This window comes from Triticum aestivum, chromosome 4A (assembly GCF_018294505.1).
Source record: "Triticum aestivum cultivar Chinese Spring chromosome 4A, IWGSC CS RefSeq v2.1, whole genome shotgun sequence".
Classification (NCBI taxonomy): domain Eukaryota; kingdom Viridiplantae; phylum Streptophyta; class Magnoliopsida; order Poales; family Poaceae; genus Triticum; species Triticum aestivum.
In genome coordinates this window covers 637,646,761-637,660,676 of record NC_057803.1, presented here as the reverse complement: position 1 = coordinate 637,660,676, position 13,916 = coordinate 637,646,761, and the positions used below count along the sequence as shown (strand labels likewise).

Below are 13,916 nucleotides of genomic sequence, written 5' to 3'. Positions count from 1 at the left end.
TTTCGAAAAAAAGCTGGCAGGCGACACGACTTGCATGCACCCGCAATCCCCGCTCTTTCCGGCTCCACTCCTTCGTCCTCCTCGGAACCGCCCCTCCCACTCCCACTCCCTCTCGCCTCGATCTCCTCCCCACCCCCACTCCACCAGGCGCACAAGTCACGCCAACAAAAACCTCTCTTCACACAGACAAACTGCTTGACCAGAGATCACCCACACACGCGCGCGTGCTCGGCTCCGCCGTACGTCGATCCATCGACCGGCTCGGCAGGTCACGCCAATGGCGGACGCGGCCGGGAAGGCGCAGGCGGCCCGCGAGGTGTGCGCGGCGTCGGCGGCCTTCTCGTCCTGCCCGCATCGCCGCCGCTCCCCGCGCCGCGCGATCTTCGTCGACTGGTACCTCGTCCTCGCCGTACGTATGCAATACCTACGCATGCACGCCTTTCCCCCTCCTCGCTGCGCCTCTGTTTTCGGAGGACGTGTTAATTAATTAACTCCTGCGTGTATGGCAGATCGGCGAGGCCGCGTCGGAGGACGCCATCAAGCGGCGGTACCGGCACCTCGGTACGCATACATCACGCCACCGTTGATCGCCGCGTTTAATTACTGATCGTACATTTGTACACTGACGGTGGTAAATAAAATTGATTGATTCATGTGATGTGCAGCTCTGCAGCTGCACCCGGACAAGAACAGGCACCCCAAGGCGGAGGTCGCCTTCAAGCTCGTCTCCGAGGTACAGTACGTAATTACGCACGCCTCTCCGCATGCGCGCGCATTGGGTCGGGCGGTGCTACTGGTGCCATCCCTTTTCATGATGATCTTGCGTTGCGGTTCACTTGGAATCTTTGCCTTTCTATGTTGTTGCTGCTGCCTTTCTGTCATTTCTCCTACTAGTTTTATAACGACGATGATCACTCGAGTAGTGGTAGGTTGTTGCGATCGCCCCGAAACGCACGGGAAGAGATTGGCAGTTTGTTCGTTCGTTTGTTACCTTGATCGATCCGTCGTCCATGAGGATCCGTCAGTTACGTCTACGTGATCGTGGCCACCTTCGAATTCGAGTTGTTGTTTAGGCCAACCAACTCCGGTTGAATGCGCAATTCAATTTGATTAATTACAATTATTTTACTAGTTCAAACGTGATGGTAATGTTGCATCAACGGTTAAATAAGTCTTTGTACTGTGTATTAGTGCGCTGACGTGGCGTGCATTTCGTTGCGCAGGCGCACGCGTGCCTGACGGACAAGGCGCGCCGGAGGAACTTCGACGCCGAGCGGGCCACGGCCTTCTGCGCCGCGTGCCATGACCGTGCGAGGGCCGCCACGACGCCCTGCGCGCCCACCCGGCGGCGCGCCAGCGACAGGAGGACGCCGGCGTCGTCCGAGGCAGCGTCCGCACAGCAGCAGCACAACAAGGCCCGTGGCTCCGTCGCGAAGCAGCAGGGTGGCGGCGGGAGGAGGCCGCCCGCGCCGACGCAGGCGCTGCGGGAGGTGCAGAACCGGCTGCGGGACGAGTGCAGGGTCATCGACGGCTGCCTGCGCGCCAACGCCGCCGGCGCGCGCAGGCGCCAGTCCTTCCCGCTCTTCGACCCGTCCGACAGGCAGCGCTTCCCGGACTACCCGCACGCCCGGCCCCCGCCGTCGTTCGCCGAGTGCCGGCCGTTCGAGGAGGAGGAGCTCCGCGCGGGCCAGCACCACGAGAGCTGGTGCACAAACGGCAGCTGCGAGTCGCCGGTGTACCAGGTCAGGACCGCGCCGGAGCACGCCACGAGGGCGAACCGCCCTTGGTGATATGATATGCTCACAGCCTCACAGGTCACAGCAGACAGCACCAATTAACTCGCTCTTTTTCCTCTCATTTTGAAGTCAGATTCTCATTTTGAAGCAGACAGCAGACAGTCGGATTCTCATTTTGAACTCCCTCACGTTTTACTACACGATACAGCTCAGAAGATCTTTATTCATATTTCTCCCGCTCACTGAAAGGCTAGGCTACCCACTTCTCATAATTCACACTGCATTATTCTGCACAATATGTTACAAATTTACCGTCTGTAATGGATGACAAAGCAAACCAGCTTTTCTAGCGGTTAACAATTACAGACATTTCTAAACTAATCACTAGACTGAAAATTAGTAAAAGACTAATATGGAAACTGAATTTCTCGAAACAGATTTGCACCCCGCTTTATAAATAAAGCCACACAGCCAAATGATAGAAAGCGTCGATGAAATTATCTTAGAAAGCAGATAAAAGAAAATCAGACAGTCCTCACAAAAAGAAACAAAGAGGGCAAAGCTAAAAAAGCAGAGTGCAGTGCAGAGCAAGACACCGTCGAGCATGAAGAAACCATGGGATGTCACTGCAATGTCGTCACCCCACTTCAACACGGCAATAGGTACCCACGAACCCTACAGGTAAAAACCCTATTAATTAGGGTAAGGGTTTGGAAAAAATAATTACCCGTGGGTTTATAAATGGGAAAAAAATTGTACCCATCGGGTAAGGCCTGTACCGGTATGGGAAGGCTATACTCATACCCGTGTACCTGCATACAAGCCTCGACTCAAAATCTCCTCCCCTTACCCATGTGCAGGGTCATGTTTAAATGTGTTGATCATGTTTTGTAAACTCATGATTTTGCTTCTGACTTTGTTGATCTTATTATATAGTCTCTTTCACTTTATCATTTAGAGGTTCCAGAAGCATCTTCAATAGAGAAAATTATGTCCCTCTTATTTGTCTCGTAATTGAGAAAAGATAACATATATGAATGTTTCCCTAAAAACTTCACTTACATGCTACTCATCCATGAATATAATTGGACATTGTTTAGTGCCATCTAGTTCATGCTTATTGTTATCCACTTCCGAAATAATACCATTCTTCTTATTCAATCGCACGGTAAATCGTGAAATATATGTGCTGACATGCTAAAATGTGGTGTGTATATTTGAAATGTTGAAGTATACATGTTAAAATGTTGTGCATATATACGGAAATGCTGAAAAATACATGGTGAAGTGTGAATTGGGTAAGGTAGCCGAGATGGGTATTTTCACCCACGGGTATTACCCGCACCCGCCCAGGTACGGGTACCGAAAAAGTTTGAAACCCGATGTATGGGTATGGGTTTGGACGAAAAATATAGAGACGGGTACAGGTCTGGGCAAGCATTACCCGAACCCGGGGGGTGCCATGTTGAACCCCACTAGTGCGGGGGTTGCGGAGGGAGGGGGGGTCTCGGCCCTCTCACTCGAATTAGATGTGCCATTCCATGGGCTGCTCCTATTTTGAACAGAAACTATTTTAATGCTACCGTGTAGCATCGTGACATGGAAACCATCTGGTTCTATGACTTGAACTCACTCTTCTTCTCTGGGGAGTCATGCCTACTTCTCGGAGTTTTTCTTCCACATTGTGCTGGTCCCACGACTCCACGTGTGTCCTTGTTCGTCTTCTCCAGCCTCATTGGAGGGGAATGCTATGTTGCCGCTGAGCCCAACTACACCGCATGTACGTTGCATTGCTTAATTCCTTCTGCTTTCTTTATATTACAAGGTAGTTTGGCCATATATTGTAAGGCAATAATTGGCAGCGATATCCTCTTCTTGTGAGTGATTTTGAGGTAGGTGTTACTTGCATGTGCCAATATTTTTCCATGTTCTAAAAAAGAGAGCCTTTCCAAATGGAAATGGCTTTGTAAAAGATATGTTTATGTAGACTTGATTGTGTCTGCCTAAAATAGTTTGCTCTGCCTCTTGGTTTTCCAGATCGCGAGTAGTAGTGGGGGCAAAGGTAGGCGGCAGCTTATCTGCTTAGTTTGCAGGTAGATCTTGCCCCAGCTTGACTTCTCTTTATTTTAGAGAGGTACAGTGCCTCAGCTTGTCGTAGAGGCATTGAGGATGAGCCTGGTGCATCAGCATGGTCCGTCTCGAGATGTTTAGCCAGGGCCCGGTGGTTTGCCCTCACCTTCCAAGGACGCCTGGATGCACCCACGACAATGACATGCCGAATCAGCTCACGGTAACGGTAGTCCAGCTGCTTCTTCTCGGGGCAGAACGGGCATCTAAACCTGTCAGTGCCAAACCTCGCCACGAGCTTGCCAGACTTCAAATCCTTGTATGCTTTTTTGGCATGGTAGCCAGTATCTGTATCGCTTAGCTCTGACGACTCGTCGGAGCTACACTCCATGGCAGACCTGAAAATATGGCAACAAGGGTAAGTTCATTGCTAGTTGCGAGCCACATGAGGTTCCATTGCCCAATTATGGAAACGAAGGCAGCATGGTATGGGATGCTCCTAAAAAACCACAAATGAAAGAATAACCTCCTTTTTCATCAGAGAAAGCAATAAACTACTACTTAAATAGGCACCTTGCACCACAATATATTCGAAAGTGGACTAGACACTAATGCTCTAACCTACTCGTAAGTTCTTTGCTAGATGCGAGCCACATGAGCTTGCCACTGCCCAATTATGGCAACGCAGGCGCTTGTACCTCACCTTAAGCCGGTCAAAGCGTACGCAAGCCTCACCAATGAACGTAAGAAGTGTGTTAACTATATTTCGGCTACATGATTGACAAAAGTCAACATACGCCTCAAGTATGACGCTGACGATGGCGATGGCGAGAAAACTCACTTCTCCTCTGCTTTATGGTCCTGGGGCTTCAGTATGCCACCGTCGATGAGCGGTTGCAACTCGGATTTCGCAAGATCCTTCACCCCGGAATTTGGAGATTCCAGATAGGCAGCCAGCACCATGGAGCTGCAGCAACCAACAAATTCAAAAGAATATCAGCGTGTGATTCCTTTGTTTGTCCTTCAAAATATCACCTAACCAGTGCAATGTAGTATGTAAATTGCAACCAATAGTTGAAACTTTATTCATCGCATTTGCATGGTTCACGTGCCAGAACCATGACTTGGTTTCAACATCTTATGGGTTTCAACACTAGCCTACCCCTACTTGTTTGGGACTGAAAGACTTTGTTGTTGTTGCATTTGCATGGTTCACAAATTTGATGAACAGATTAAAGAACTGACATATCGATGATGAGTCATTTTGAAGTACCTGAATCCATCTGCATATAACTTGCATTTCCCTTCGAGGGCTGTTTTCCAGAGGGTAGCAGCAAATGCAGGACAATCAAGTATCATTCTCCTGATTGTGCGGCTGGAGTGGTAGTTATCAAAGGCGTGCTCATCACCGTCATCTGTCCTCGGGCGTGCTGCGTCACAAGCTATAGCATTGTGAAGTACGTGGATCCTGTCAGTGACCCCCTCCAAGAAGTTATTTTTTCCACCTACAGAAACCTTGGAAAATGGCAATACAGAACCTCCATAAGCATAACAGCAGTACCTCTTATAAAGCAAAATTATGTGCAATCATGACGCTCTTCAATAGTCGACTACTCATTCGTATTAAGAGTCATTTGTATTAAGTGTACACCAAAAACAAAGGAGATTACCTCATATAGTACATCTTTGCCAAAGTTTGTTCGAAGTAACTGTCCAACATTTTCAATGCAAGTCTCAATGAGAACCTGCAAAGGAAAAAAGAACACCTACATTAATGCTGGGATTAGGGGTTACGCGTCTGACGGGAGCATGGTAATGTTGGGATCAGGGGTGTTATGTGACTGATGGGGGCATGGTAAGGTTGCGACTATATATACTCCCTCCGTCCCAAAATATAAGATCATTTTTTACACTATATACTACACTGCTGCGAGAATAAATGTAGATCTCTTGAGGGGAAGAAGTACATGCTCCAAGAGAAATGCCGTTCAATAAATAAATCAAAAGTTAAATACTCCCTCAGATCCAAATCAATTGTCGCAGCTTTAGTACAACTTTGTACTAAAGTTGTGACAATTAATTTAGATCGGAGGGAGTACATGTTTTGAGTATCACCTCATAAAGCTCACTTTTCACCAACAGTTCTTGCCGCCGTTTAATCGGGTCCTCCTTGCTATCAGATGCAATCAGTGTGTCTTCTGAACCCCCATGTTCTTTGTCAGCTACATCATCCAACTTACTACCAAAGTTAACCTGAACAAAAAAAAGCAAATTTCAGGGGGGCTGTTTCTCTTCAAAGTACTTACGAGTTAATAGAATAGGTAACTTGCCTTTGAAACAAGGGAAGGCACGTTGTAATTCAGATAAAACAATTCACCCAGAGTCAGATAACGTGAACAAAGTGGGTGAAAGAGCTGCAGCAATGGGTGTCTCCCGTTCTGTTCAACAAGGAGCTCCATCATAAATAGTCTCATGTGCATATAACTGACAAATAAAAATAAGCACATCAGAAGCTTGGAATTGCTTTTACCTTGTCGAATATGAGTTCCTTTAACTGCTTTTTCAACACATCAATTACAACCTATAAATATTGAAAGCAAGCTATAAGCATTGTCTCTTCAGATTGCTTGTAATGGCAGCATAACAATTGCTTCGAGCAAATGATTGGTGCTGACTAACCTCAGTAATAAGTTCTGTGTTGTCAACAATGGAGAGAAGACAAATAACGAACTGGAGGAAAAAAGCATGTTAGTTCAGTTGAGGATTAATCGCTTGGAAGCATAAAACCATCTGAAGTTACTGTGCACTGGGAGGATGTTTGTATAGGTTAAAGCATACAATTCACACAGTACGATCCTATTTAAACACTAAAATATATTACATATATAGACATCACTTACAAGGCATCCATAATCATTGAGAGCAAGCTTCCTAATATGCCCCTTCAAGCTTTTGATAATCCTCTTCCTATCCTGAAATGCATTACAATGTTAAATGGCAAAAGCACAATGGAAATAAGCGAGAAGAAATATACTACAGAATATGCAGCGTGAGGCACTAAGTAATGCACAGTTCAATTTGCATGACTATTTAGTGTCTCTGGAATCTACAGAAGTTAATAAATAAACATAGGATAAAACAGATGAGTGGGCAAAGTTAAAGCAAGTGATCCGTCTGAAATCTGTCTCTTAATATACAATAAGAAAACAGAAAGAGAAAAAAAAACAGACAATGTACCTCCGCAAGGCCATGCTTGAGGCAAGCAAGCCCTAATTTTAATCCTTCCTTCGTCTGCATGATCTGAATGAGAAGTGGTTTTGAAGATCTTTTCTTCTCCACTTCTGATTTCCCTAGAAATCTGGCGACACCTGATAGTTCATCTACGGCGTATGTCCCTTGAGTAAGATGGGGGATTAATTGACGAATCACGTCCAAGGCTGATGTCTACGTAGAACATGCATATATTAGATACTGCAATAAGCTGAAGAAACATTTCACCAACAAAGGAAAGCTATATTATAAAGATAGGTCAATCACGTCAATAAAATACATTTACCTTATCTGCAATTGTTAAGTACTCCAATATGACCGTGTGTACTATGGAATACTCAACAATACCCTTTTCCAGAACTGGCTGGACAACAGTAGTCATATGCTGCAGGACAGATGATTTCTGTAGTCCAAGCTTGGAAATTATGTTTAGCAAACTGAAAAAGAGAGTTGAATTTTAGTATATTGAACTAAACAAATAACTTCAGCCACCTGTGGCAGGATAAGTGGATGACCACAATAATATTTCCCTCCGCCCAAGTTTAAGTTTTGTACAGAAAAGTAACAAATGTTAAGGGGAAACTTCAAAGCAGATGTATGGCAAGACATTATAGCGTGCCAACCTGAACCTGCATGGTTTTTCTTCTTTCAGGTCATTGGACAGCTGAAGCTCAGTGGAGTACAATTCCAACAACAAACTTCTTTTATGAGGTCGCGTTGCCTGACAAAAGGCATGGTCAAGAACTGCAAGAAAGAGTGCATCTCAATGTGAGATTACCATGTACCCCATTTGTATAGCAAATAAAAACGGATGCATACAATGGCATTCGACAATTAACTCATGCCGCTCCTATACATGACGATTTCCTACCCATTTGTGACAATAACACATACCTGCCGCCCCTATTGTGTGACAAAGAAGGGAAGCGACATGCCCACGAAGGGAATAGATGAACGAGGCAAACTGTTTTCTAGTGGCTGCAGTCACAAACAAGAGGTGTGTTAGTGAAGCTAAGGGTAATCAAACAAACAAGCAACATTCTCACATATGAACCCATATGAGTTATTAGCGAATCGTAGAGAAATTTACCCATTTTTATGATATTATGCACAAGGAAAACAGTGTGTTCATTAAGAGAAAGATCGAGCAAATGTGGCTGCAGAGCAACAAAAACAGGATCCCTCTCTGAATGTGAGCACCACTTCACACATAACTGGCAAAAAATGGTGGCTATCAGGATAAGTAACAAAACACCATAAGCAACGAGTTCATAGAGAATGAATATCATCAACTCACTTGAAGAACACATGCGGTAGGGGATCTAGCAATTTCCAAATATTTCCCATCCATTTTACGGAGAGCCTCGGTAACTAGCCTGCACAGATGACAAATCCATGTGCATAAGAACTTGAACATATGTCACAACTCACAAGACTTTGATAGTGACACTTACCTGCCTCTCCTGTTCGTGCTCATGTTATGGTATCTCAACTTCACACATAGTACTTTCAGTTCCTGTTAAAATTTAGGTGCCGTGAGCAGTCAAACTTAGAGTTGCCCAAAATATGGTACTGAATCATCATGAACAGAGTTGGCGATTCAAGCAGAAGCAGGAATTGCAATTCGTCTGCCGGGATCAAATTATGGCATCACATACAGGAATTGATGCTACTTTAAACATGATGAAAGCAAAAATTACCTTATCGAGGTTGCAATCGGGCTCCCTCGACTCGGACATCTCCTGCCAGAGAGTCAAGACTCCGGTTTCAGCTCAAAGTCAAGCAGCCCATGCTCTAAACCAATTCCCATGCTCCAACCATGTCCATACCTCGGCTGCGACCCGCTCGTCCATGGCGGTAACGGGCTGCGGCTCCTCCTTGGAGCCGCCGCCGCCGCCGCCGCGCGCCGCGGAGGCTTCGTAGGGCTTCTTCCCCTTGGCCCGCTTGACCTTGGACCTCCTCGCCGCCACGCGCTTCCGCTTTTTGGAGCCCGGGGGGCCGCCGCCGCCGGCCATGGCGACGTGAGGTGGTGCCGGCGAACGGAGGAAGACGGGCGAGGGTTTACTGGTACCGCCGGAGGAAGAGGCCGGACGGGGCTCGAGGAGCTCCTATTCCCCGACCAGTGCGGGGGTGCGGGCCGTCCCTTCTTTTCTTCATTTTTTAAGTTTCCTTTTTTATTTTTTTATTTTAAATTCAAATAACAATAAATATTCACAACTATGGAAAAATATTCGTGAATAGAAAAAAACATGAATTCCAAAAAACTGTGACTTTAAAAAAATCTCGATTTTTAAAAATGTTTGTGATTCTGAAAAAATGTTCACGAATTTCAAAAAAATGTGCTTGAATTTTAAAAAAATGGGATTTCTTAAAAGTGTTCATGATTTTCTTTTAAACATGAAATTAAAAAAACAATATCAGAAAAGTCAAAAAATGTTCATGAATTCAAAAACTTTTCAGGAATTCAAAAAATGTTCATGAGTTTGAAAAGATCTTCTTTATAACAAAGTGGAAATGTTGATAGCTAATTTCAAGTCTATTATTGTGGTTCTATAATACTGTGTTCATGTTGGATGACCATGATTTCGCAAAAAAAATGTTGGATGACCATGAGCTTATTAGTCGAGGGCAACCTATTATTGTGGTTCTGTAATAATGTGTTCATGTTAGATGACCATGAGCATAACTGTTGGGGCGGAGATGAATTTGACGAGCAAAGCAATCTGTATTTTATGAGATTGGCCACGTACTTTCGTACTATCGTTGAAGTCAATGGAAAGCCGATGGATAATCACTTGAATTGAGGAGCAACACAAAATGGCGAAGGGGGGCAACACTAGATGGCAAATGTTTCATCGCAACAAAGCATATGAATTCATTCAACAACATGTATATTGTATATTTTATCTCATATTCCATGGCAATGCACGGTATTTAACTAGGTCTATAGTAATGGTGAAACTTATTATTTTTTACCTTTCAAATCCAAAACTCACCTGCATTTTTGCTCGGAGGGAGTAGTTCCAATGTCATTTTTCTAAGTATTATCATAATGGCTTTTTGTTGGGGAACAACCAAAAGGGCCTTCTTTTGCCAAATATTGTCATGATATTTGTTCCATGTGAAACTGTGTCCATCTCAAAATCCATGAAGGGGAGACCATTGAGCAGGTCTCATGCGACTCAAGGAAGGCATGGGTCTGCACAATGCAACGTGACATTTGGATAATGTGGCGTTGGTTCTACTTAGCATCCTTTCTTAGGGGACGAAATATTAGTCGACAACCTTTATTTTCCATGAACTTTGTAACAAACAAGTTGTGTGCTAGCTAGGTGCATCATCTTAATGTGGATGTTGAAAGTTAAATAAAGTGATTCCTTTTCAAAAAGAAAAAAAATATAGGTCATTTGTCATTTGCTTAAATTCCCATAATCAAAGGATGCTTTACTATTGACCTACCAGAACCCGGAGGATCCATGACTATGATTCAATGCTACCACCAAGTCCTATATAAGGAGCAAGCTAGGCTTCCCTGAGAAAAAGATGAATAGCATGTTCCTCATATTACTTCTTTTCTTCGTACTATCCAATCTTATGGGTGCCTTATTTGTTGTATCCCCACAATAGGGATCCGAAGTTGATAGTGCAGGCATGGAAGGCACCAAGAACTACCCATGGATCCCCAAAACCACAACATCCACTCCTTCATGCTGGAAACCGCCATGAACTCCTTGTTATGCTACTGAGAGGGTGTTTTCCATATCGTCCACCTAGTAAGCATTGCGCGCCTTGTTTCGGTTGTTTTATACGCCATCTCATGTCATCTAGAGAATAGTAGTAGTGTCATCTTTTATTTCATTTTATTTTTGCAACAAAAGATTCAGACCTATTATAAAAGTTCACTAGAAGTACAAAACACACAAAAAATAATAATAAAATCCACCGAGGTCCCCAGACCACCGAACGACCACTAGCACCACCAGAATGAGTCGTCGACGCGCTGCTATCGTTGCTCTTCTAACGGTGTTGGCCTAACCATGTTGGTGAAAGTCAGCAAGTCTTTGTGAAGGTATTCCTAGGGACCAACGCCCTAGAAATGCAATCGTCGTCATTGAACCTAATACTCAGATGCTCCTTCAGCTTCGTAGACTCGCAAAACCACTTGTTCGGTTATCTATCCACTACTACTGCTCCTGGTGGCGAGTTGTGAACTTCATTCCATGAGTGTGGACATCGTGTGACCCTTAATCCTCTTGATCATCATCTGGACAATTTAGATGTACTCACGCAGTGCCATTGTGATCACATTGATTGATTGATGTTCCAGCCTTTGTGAATGTCCCTGACACTATTTCAAAACATATGGAAACATGAATTGGAGTTTCTTTTTGCTAGCTGTTGAAATGTTGTCGTAGTATATATTTTCCTGTGCAAATATGCATCATCATATTCCATTTTGAAACACGTGCGGGGAAGGCTATGAGGAAGGTATCACATGGCTAAAGGAGGCGTTGGTATGTACTACAATGCAACATGACATTTGGACTGGCAATGCTGGTTCTACTTAGCTTGCATTTTCTCAAGGATGGAACATTGGTTGTCTTGACTTTATTTTCCATGAGATTTGAACAATTTACATTTATACATACTAATAAAGGAAGGTGATACTCTTGGTCCGTCATACACTTTTGCCGAAAACACCCTCACACTTGTGAGATATCAACCCGCAGTCTGTTCATAAGTAGCGTTTTCGTCCGCACACACAGACATCACCCGTATTGGATCATGTTGTTCCATCGTTGGGCCTTTTCTTATGGGCCGCTGAGTCACCTGAGAAAAATTGAACTCATGACCTTCGGCCCGTCGAAGAAACGTGGCTCGAGCAACCAACTCAGCATCGATATTTTTTTGAAAATAGTCCTACCTCGCTCATTTAGACCGATTCACACCAACTCATATACACAAGTTACCTAGGATATCATCAATCAAGACGCCTAAAAAGGACTGTGAGAATGGACGAGGGACTTGGCAATGGATGAGACTTGCCTGCTCCCTCGTCGTGTGCCCATTTGTGCTCCCGTCTATGTGGCTTGATTTGATTGGAACAAAATAAGGCCCGGCCCCACCCCCTTAAAATCAGGGGGGAGATGATTAGATTAGAAAGAAAAAAGGAAAAAAGACAGTCGTAGGATTAAGTGGGAGTACGGATGGGAGCACGGGCAGGGAGCAGGCAAGCCGGATCCCTTGGCAATGAGCGCGCATGCACATACTGCAAAGGATATATTCTCACATGCAAGGAGAGATGGGCTGCACGTTGCATGACACTCATACGTGCATGATAATTTAATGACGGATTATAACTCGAGTAGATAATTGTCTATGCGTTGCAATAGGAGTATAAACATTCTAGTAGATTATCCTTGGAAAAAAATATTCTAATAGATTAGGCCGTGATTGAATGTCAATTATTAAATTGGTGCGCTAAAATCTTAGCAAGTTTTTGTATGCAATTGCTATGATTTACATGTCATATTATTGTTAAGCACTTGATAAGAATTTATTAATTTGCCAAAGAAAATATTACTTAGGAGAAAGATAAAAGGTGGGAAGAAAAACGCCATCTTATTGTTGAGCACATATTTGGTAAGACTTTGTTAACTTACCAAAGAAGAATATTATTATTTGGGAGAAAAATCAAAGATGGGACAAAAAATCAAACATGAGAAGGGAAAACGGGACTATATAGAGAGAGTTTAGACGAAGGAGAGGGTGAAACGAAAACCTTACATTCTTTTTAAGTAGTAGAGATAGAGATAGAGATAGTGATTGTGGGCTGACGAGAGGAGAAAACATGGTATCACAAGTAGTGAGTCCTTGAGGAAGATGTAGTTGGTGGCCACGGGGAATTATGCAGCGGCGGTGGGGCGGGGATTTACGCTGCCGATGTGCACACATGTGGTGATGTGCCTCAGATTGGAAGCAGCGGCAAGGAGTGTGTGTGCGCGCGAGAGAGAGGGAGACGGAGAGAAGCTGGGCCTGTACGTAGGCACATGGGCCAGCAATTCAGGAGGACACATTGACTTTTGGATTGTAAGAATGTCTATCTAATATTAATCTATGTCTCTATCTTATAATATCACGCTGTAGCGCAATTCTGATACATCATCATCGGGATGGATGGCAGTCAGATAAGAAGACACGTCCACCTCCTCGTCAGACGGCACCATCAAGATGATGTGGTGCCGCAACTACGGTGTTCTAGTGGGTGTTTTGGTGCATGGTGGTTGTTATCAAGAAAGATGTGGGGATACTTTTTTTCTCCATAGCGATGCACAAACATACAATTAGTATACCAGTGTGGGTGGATAGCACCTGAAATAGGGAGGCGGGACAAAACTAGGAAAGCCACAACCCGAACACATTTTTTAGGCTGAAACCATATTTTTTTCTTCATACTAGAAATAGATGTGGATCATAAATCAAATAATCACTTGTGTTTTAGGTCATACTTATTTAGATAGGGGAGTGTGGTTAAATATATTTTTGTACAACGCACGGGCATTTATGCTAGTAATTAGAAGAGGAAAAGGGTCAGGGAAATCTTCGTCCAAAGTACTCATAGCATGTGGCCTACAGGAGGACCAATCTCATAATCAAAGGTTGCTGGGCTATTCACTTATCATAGGATACATGACGTCATTTCTGTGCTATGTATCTCTCAAGTCTTTTATAAAAGAGAAAGGTAGGCTTACAATTATTGCATCTTCGCTGCTGTGTTGATTACACATGTGACTTGTACTATGGCACGTCAACACAACACCTTCCTACATCAAGTGCCCTGAA

At 44.2% G+C, this 13,916-nt stretch overlaps 2 protein-coding genes across 2 annotated transcripts; one reads left to right on the top strand and one right to left on the bottom strand.

Moving 5' to 3' along the window:
• LOC123087821 (uncharacterized) lies at positions 1–1,919 on the top strand. Its single transcript, XM_044509932.1, has 4 exons — positions 1–409; positions 510–561; positions 666–733; positions 1,224–1,919. Exons 1-4 carry the CDS (start codon positions 278–280, stop codon positions 1,788–1,790), a joined length of 819 nt encoding a protein of 272 aa, XP_044365867.1. The 5' UTR covers positions 1–277; the 3' UTR covers positions 1,791–1,919.
• Positions 1,920–3,526: 1,607 nt separating this feature from the next.
• LOC123087820 (pumilio homolog 24) lies at positions 3,527–9,201 on the bottom strand. The gene is made up of 18 exons (XM_044509931.1): positions 8,903–9,201; positions 8,774–8,815; positions 8,528–8,589; positions 8,371–8,449; positions 8,164–8,287; positions 7,968–8,051; positions 7,697–7,817; positions 7,360–7,510; positions 7,041–7,247; positions 6,704–6,775; positions 6,483–6,533; positions 6,334–6,384; positions 6,134–6,241; positions 5,919–6,056; positions 5,474–5,548; positions 5,077–5,318; positions 4,645–4,770; positions 3,527–4,201 (listed from the first exon to the last, which is right to left on the bottom strand). Exons 1-18 carry the CDS (start codon positions 9,086–9,088, stop codon positions 3,811–3,813), a joined length of 2,310 nt encoding a protein of 769 aa, XP_044365866.1. The 5' UTR covers positions 9,089–9,201; the 3' UTR covers positions 3,527–3,810.
• Positions 9,202–13,916: the final 4,715 nt, after the last annotated feature.

What these genes read in the sequence shown, in the direction of transcription:
- LOC123087821 (XM_044509932.1), top strand. Translation starts at nt 278, where the DNA reads ATGGCGGACGCGGCCGGGAAGGCGCAGGCGGCCCGCGAGGTGTGCGCG. An exon ending in GCGGCGGTACCGGCACCTCG is followed by an intron (nt 562 to 665) that starts GTACGCATACAT and finishes TGTGATGTGCAG; the next exon opens with CTCTGCAGCTGCACCCGGAC. An exon ending in CCTTCAAGCTCGTCTCCGAG is followed by an intron (nt 734 to 1,223) that starts GTACAGTACGTA and finishes TTCGTTGCGCAG; the next exon opens with GCGCACGCGTGCCTGACGGA.
- LOC123087820 (XM_044509931.1), bottom strand. Translation starts at nt 9,088, where the DNA reads ATGGCCGGCGGCGGCGGCCCCCCGGGCTCCAAAAAGCGGAAGCGCGTG. An exon ending in CCGATTGCAACCTCGATAAG is followed by an intron (nt 8,590 to 8,773) that starts GTAATTTTTGCT and finishes AAATTTTAACAG; the next exon opens with GAACTGAAAGTACTATGTGT. An exon ending in GCATAATATCATAAAAATGG is followed by an intron (nt 8,052 to 8,163) that starts GTAAATTTCTCT and finishes TTGTGACTGCAG; the next exon opens with CCACTAGAAAACAGTTTGCC.